The sequence below is a fragment of the Macaca thibetana genome, chromosome 11 (genome assembly GCF_024542745.1).
Source record: "Macaca thibetana thibetana isolate TM-01 chromosome 11, ASM2454274v1, whole genome shotgun sequence".
Lineage (NCBI taxonomy): Eukaryota > Metazoa > Chordata > Mammalia > Primates > Cercopithecidae > Macaca > Macaca thibetana.
This window is the reverse complement of record NC_065588.1, coordinates 25048161-25054160: the sequence shown is the minus strand read 5'-3', so window position 1 is coordinate 25054160 and position 6000 is coordinate 25048161. Positions and strand designations below refer to the sequence as shown.

At 42.2% G+C, this 6000-nt stretch overlaps 1 protein-coding gene across 1 annotated transcript in view; it reads left to right on the top strand.

The window, feature by feature from the left end:
• The first annotated feature begins 212 nt into the window (after positions 1–212).
• The window catches only part of BCAT1 (branched chain amino acid transaminase 1), a 137447-nt gene continuing 131659 nt past the window's right edge, over positions 213–6000 (top strand). Inside the window, exon 1 of the mRNA XM_050746722.1 lies at positions 213–752. Coding sequence (XP_050602679.1) covers positions 747–752 — 6 coding nt within the window. The 5' untranslated portion in view covers positions 213–746. The remainder of the gene's footprint in view (positions 753–6000) is intronic.

Below are 6000 nucleotides of genomic sequence, written 5' to 3'. Positions count from 1 at the left end.
TGAAAAATGTTCCCCCATGTACATAATAAATTGGCAAAAATGGTTATATTTGAGGGTGGAGTAAGGAACTCCAGGAAAGAGGTTGGCAAACCAGGCACATGTTCTTGACTATTGCAAAAGTACATTTAAAGTAGCCGCGGGGGATACATGTATAATTTTGGGCAGGATTGTGCCATGGTCCTATCAACATGCAGCAAAGTGACTTTGGGGACAGTAGGGAGGTGGTCAGGAGCCAGTGATGAGGGAATGGCAATCACATTTGACCTCTGATCTGTTTCTTTCCTCCTTCTCCTTGACTTCCCCATATAAATGTTACACGGGCATTCCCACACTCGGGTACGCACCTACAGAGACTTATTGGGGGTAACCGTGTCACTTGCTTGCAACGCTGGCACCTCCGCCCTGCATCCCAGGAGTGAGCAGTGAGTGAGGCTAGGGGCTGGGCCCTGGCTCCGAATCTTCGGGCTGGGAAGAGACTCCACCATCTGGGGGCGGCCGGCCTGGGGGAGTAGCCTGAGTGTCTTCCTGCTGATGCAATCTGCTAAGTCGCGAGTCTCCGCCGCGAGAGGGCGGGTCTGCAATCCCGCCCGCCACGTGTACTCGCCGCCGCCTCGGGCACTGCCCCAGGTCTTGCCGCAGCCGGAACTGCGCTCTGCAGCCGCAGACACGGTCCACGCGGTCAGGGGCTGCGACCCTTGGGATTTGCCCTCCGCTCAGCTCCAGCTTCCCTCGTGGCCGACGGAACAATGAAGGTAACTACTTAGGATTTTGTCTGTGTTTTACAAAAATGTGTGCATGAATCGAACCGGCGATTTCTCCAAGAAACACAGTTGGTAGGGAGGGGAGGAAGGCGAGACAACCATGGCTTATACCCCCCGCAAACGTCTGCAATATCTTTTTTATCAGTCGTAGTTTGCAGGGACAGTGCATTCTGTTCAGATTTCGGTTTAACCTCCTCTCGCAGGATGTGCCTTCTCGAACTTTTTCACATTCGCTTTTGGAAACGGAGGTAAAAGGCTGCTACAGCTCCCACCCCTGCTTGTGAAGTTTGGAAAGGAAGTGGGGGCTTCTCTCAGTTTCTCCTATGCACAGGAGGTGGGGAAGTTTGGAGAGGAGGTCTGGGGATGTCCCGGGCTGTAAATGGGCTTTCCTGCAGCGTGTGTGTGATGCAGGAGGGAGCGGCTGGAAGAGTTGACCCGGGTGGAGAGGGGAGGGAAAACGGTCTTTTCGCTGTTAAAAGCAGAAGGCTTGTCTTATTTTGTTTCTTGTGGAAATTAAAGCTTCTAGGAGTTACAAATGATAGACGCCTAAGGGCATTCATTTATTAAACCAGTGAGCACCCTTACGGCTCTGATCTTGCTAATCAAGGATAATTAGCCTAGCTGCCTATTATTTCTGATGATTTAGGTGTAGGTATGTACATCGCTGAGTGTTTTGCTTTCCTGGTTTCACACACTGGAAAACTGCAATCGCATTTAAAATCCGAAGAACAACGTTTTCTAAGGAAAGTGAAGGATGGGCAGATATTCTTGCCATCTAATATTTTGGAATTGAGATGACCATAATGCAATCTGAACTTGTGGTAGAAATAAAGCCACGTTTCGGAGTTTCGAAGGAGGGAGATGAAGCATGGTTCTAAACTGCTCTTATCTACAACCCATCCCAGACCATAGTTTCAGTTAGAAGAAATAATATGTAAATAGTGCGTTTGTTCCAAACAAAAACTTTCACTACAGTTAAACAGTAACCGAGTGGAAACTGTATTTTGTATTCAACAGAGATCATGCAACCTTTCTTCTATAGTTAGAGGTTCTATTTCTGGCTTCCTCATGCTTGTTTCATTTTAGATGAAAAACACACTTTAGTTGATTATAGCTTTAGTAAGTAAAAGGAGAAAACTAAAAGAATGAACAGCCTTGCTTTTGCAGCTTTTTCCTGTCCATGTGGAGTTGTGGCTGATGACGCATTTTTGTAGGTCCAAAAACCCCTGTCCCTTTCACAAGGTACTTTTATAACATGGGAAACTAGATACCTACAAGTTGTCTCTTTTCTGTTCCCTGATATTTCCTAAGATTAAGAAAGAAACGATTGTGTTCTAGGTGTGATCGAAGAAGTATGGGAGGTTCCGTTAAGTTAGTTTTATCACAATATTTCAAACATCTTTCCACTTACCTCTTAAATATGTATTGCTATCACAAGCTTAATTTTTTAAAAAAATGTTATTTGCACATGGCATCTTGACTGCCTTTGTCCTCAGCAAATTCTCCAGGCTTGAGTCATGCATGAGCTTGTATTTTAAGATGGACACATACAGAATGGGCAACTGGATAAGGAACATAGCATATACACTGAGTAGCATGTGTACAAAAATGGTAAGTCTGTATTATGACTTAATAAATTTAGATGGAGATTTAAAAATAATACACATGTGAATGGGATGGAGGCAAGGGAAGTCTCTCTGTGTGTGTGTGTGTGTGTGTGTGTGTGTGTGTGTGTGTGTGTGTGTGTGTGTGTAGGGAAGACCGGAGGCCTAGTGGGAAGAGGGGTTTTACATTCCAGACACAGGATGTGGCCCCTCAGGCTAGGCTCAGAGATATAAAGCTAGTTAAGCTGGCCTAACAAAAGGGTGGTGGTTAGAAAAAAGAAAAAAAGAGGTGGGGGTTGAGGAGGACAAGAATTTAATGCTGGTCGATATTTTCTTCTGATAAGTGTCAATAATGAGTAATTTCATTTGATTTCAGAAGTACAGAGAGAAAGGGGGAAAAAGAGCTTTTTCCATTTGTACGCAAGAATTTCTCTTGCTTTTCAGCCCATTAGAACCAGATCTAGTTATTTGAAATGAGTTTAAAACCTTATTATGAAAGGAAGTTGAAAACATTTGATCACAACTGAGGTTTGTACTGTGAACTAAAACCAAGAGGTGCTTTCTGACAGTAGTTGCGCAACTCTCTGAAAAAAGAAAAATAGCTCAGGGCGATCTGAGCTTTGTGAAGGCTACACAATTTATCAGGCCCAGAAACACAGGTGTGTGACACTTCAGCCACACCCCCTGTAGCCATGCACGGGAGCAATTATTTAAAGACGTTTTGTTCCTGACTGAGTGCCTCACTCATTATGTTCCTGGAATTTGTGATACAAAAAACAATGTTTAGCCTATCAATAGTTTATGTAGTTTATGTTATTTTAATATAAATTCTTCTCAAACAACTTAGAAACTGCCTCTTTTTTCTTTTAAAAACCCACTAGTAACTGCTGTATATATTCAGGGCAACTTGATTTGGTGTTTCCTTGGTTGCAGTCCTCAAATATGACTTCAGTATACTCTCTCCTTATATAAATTTTGTCTCAGTTTTGTCTGTAGGCTGACATTCCAATTGTTTTCATAATTATATATTTTGTTCCTTATTCTCCTTTCTAGAAATAAAGCAAGGGAAGTAAACAGCTGGAAAGCTGAGAGTGGTGTTATTAACCTAACTGAGAGGGCTGGGCTTATGAGTAAATTATTTCTGTGCATGAATGAAAGATTGTTTCTAAATGGTGGCTATCTTGAGCCTTTCGACTAGTTACATCTTTTGGGGTTTCAGGTTGCCAGCTTCTTTAAATGGCCTCTTCTCAATTGGTATAGGAAGTTGGAAAATAAACAACTTTCTCTGTTTCCCTTTAGTGTCGGTAACCACAATTTCTTTAAATAACAGACACCCACCCCAGGGAAACCCAGTGGCATGATCAACCTTATGCTCAGGAAGGTTTGGTTACTATATTGGAGAGTGAGAATCTGGGACCTTCCACTACAGACATAATTGTCCTGGGTATACTCTAGTTTCTATCTGATGCTGTCATTCTTTTTTCTTTCCTTTCTCTCTCTCTCTCTCTCTATTTATTTATTTATTTATTTTGACAGAATCTCACTTGTGTTGCTCAGGCTGGAGTGCTGCAGAGTGATCTCTACTCACTGCAACCTCCACCTCCTAGGTTCAAGCAATTCTTGTGCCTCAGCCTCCTGAGAAGCTGGGATTACCACCACACCCAGCTAATTTTCGTATTTTTTTGTAGAGACAGAGTTTTGCCATGTTGGCCAGGCTGGTCTGGAACTACTGGCCTCAAGCGATCTGCCCATCTCAGCCTCCTAAAGTGCTGGGATTACAGGCATGTGCTATCATTCTTTTTGAGCACAGGAGGAAACTCATGCACGTCCATGTGAAGAGACCACCAAACAGGCTTTGTGTGAGCCACATGGCTGTTTATTTCACCTGGGTGCAGGCGGGCTGAGTCCGAAAAGAGAGTCAGCGAAGGAAGATAAGGGTGGGGCCGTTTTATAGGAGGTAAAGGAAAATTACAGTCAGAGGGGGGTTGTTCTCTGGCGGGCAGGAGTAGGGGTTACAAGGTGCTCAGTGGGGGAGCTTTTTGAGCCAGGATGAGCCAGGAAAAAGAATTTCACAAGATAATATCATCGCTTAAGGCAAGGACCGGCCATTTTCACTTCTTTTGTGGTGGAATGTCATCGGTGAAGGCGAGGCAGGGCATTTGCACTTCTTTTGTAATTCTTCAGTTACTTCTGGCCATCTGGGTGTATACGTGCGAGTCACAGGGGATGCGATGGCTTGGCTTGGGCTCAGAGGCCTGACAGAAACGATGGCTGATCTGCTCATTTTATGGTCAAAAATATAGGCAGCCTTTGTATTGTAACATTATCCCCTTAACAGCTGTCCAAACGGTCTATACATTTCACCTGACATATGGTAAATGTTCCTACTGATGGCCTTTCCGGAGCCTCTGTCCATTCAACTAAGGCCACTGTAATGGGATTGTATGCAGTTCAGCCAAGACATAAATGTGAGGTGCAACTCACATTTTTTAAATGTTTCAAATTAAGCATTTACGTGCTTTTATTCATAAACTCAACTTTGCAAATATTGGTAAACAGTTTCATCATAAGACCTTGTCGGTGACTCACAATGTCAATGGTGAAGGCAAAGGAGAATCTATCTTTCCTGGAACACCAGGGTTCAGGCATCAATTTCAACTATGCTTATAATTTGTCCTCTGAAGTCTACAAAGCTAAATTATCTTTCCCCTAAAAATTGAGTACTCATATCCTTAAAATAGCTTAGAAATTAGACTACCTTATGAATACAGCATAGCATGTCACATAAACATTTTTCTACTGTCATACGTTTTTGGTGGGAAAGACTATTTTGCAAAACATTTTTCTTGTGTTCAGTAATTAATGGGAAAAATAAAATCTAAAAGAAAGAGATAGTTATGTCGCAAAAATACAGGAAAATGGAGGAATGGAAACAGGGAAGATCAATAAAGAAAAAAATAGAGGAAATTGCAAGTAATAATCCGAAGTCATGCTGAAAAACATTGGCTCTTTTTGATTGAAAGTTGTGAAATACTTGTGAAACCCAGCTAGCTCCATTAAGAATAGTCTTTAATCTAAAAAGAACCAATTCATTTGTCAGTTCTTTATTTCGATGTGTAGATTTGAATGTTTGATCAATTGCATTTACAGTTTGTCTCTCAGTGTGAGAACTGTTTTTGCTGTTTTGACTATAAATGGATATCTGCTTTAGGAAGACTTAGGAAGCCTGGAAATAGGATTACAGATCAAATTCTATTTGACTCCATAGAAATCGAGACGGAAGGAGCACCTGTTGGGATATTCTAGACCAAACATTCCACAACTGTCTCTTAACGTGACTGACAAAGAGACACGGTTGAGACGAAGTTTGGGTATATCCTGGGATGAGGCCAAGAGTGGATTTGCACAGGATGGTCACAGGGCAGTTGTTAGCATTCCACCACTACATAAAAGGGTGATTTTGCCAAGTGCATTTCATTTCATTTCAGTTGATTTAGATACCAAGTTACATTGTTTTGACTTTAGGACTACATGTGAGTTCAGGAATTTGAAATCATAATAAATGTTTCCTTGAACTTTGAAGATAAAAGGTAGAGTTAAAAGACAGCTGCAAAGTTTACACGGGGAAGCATAAC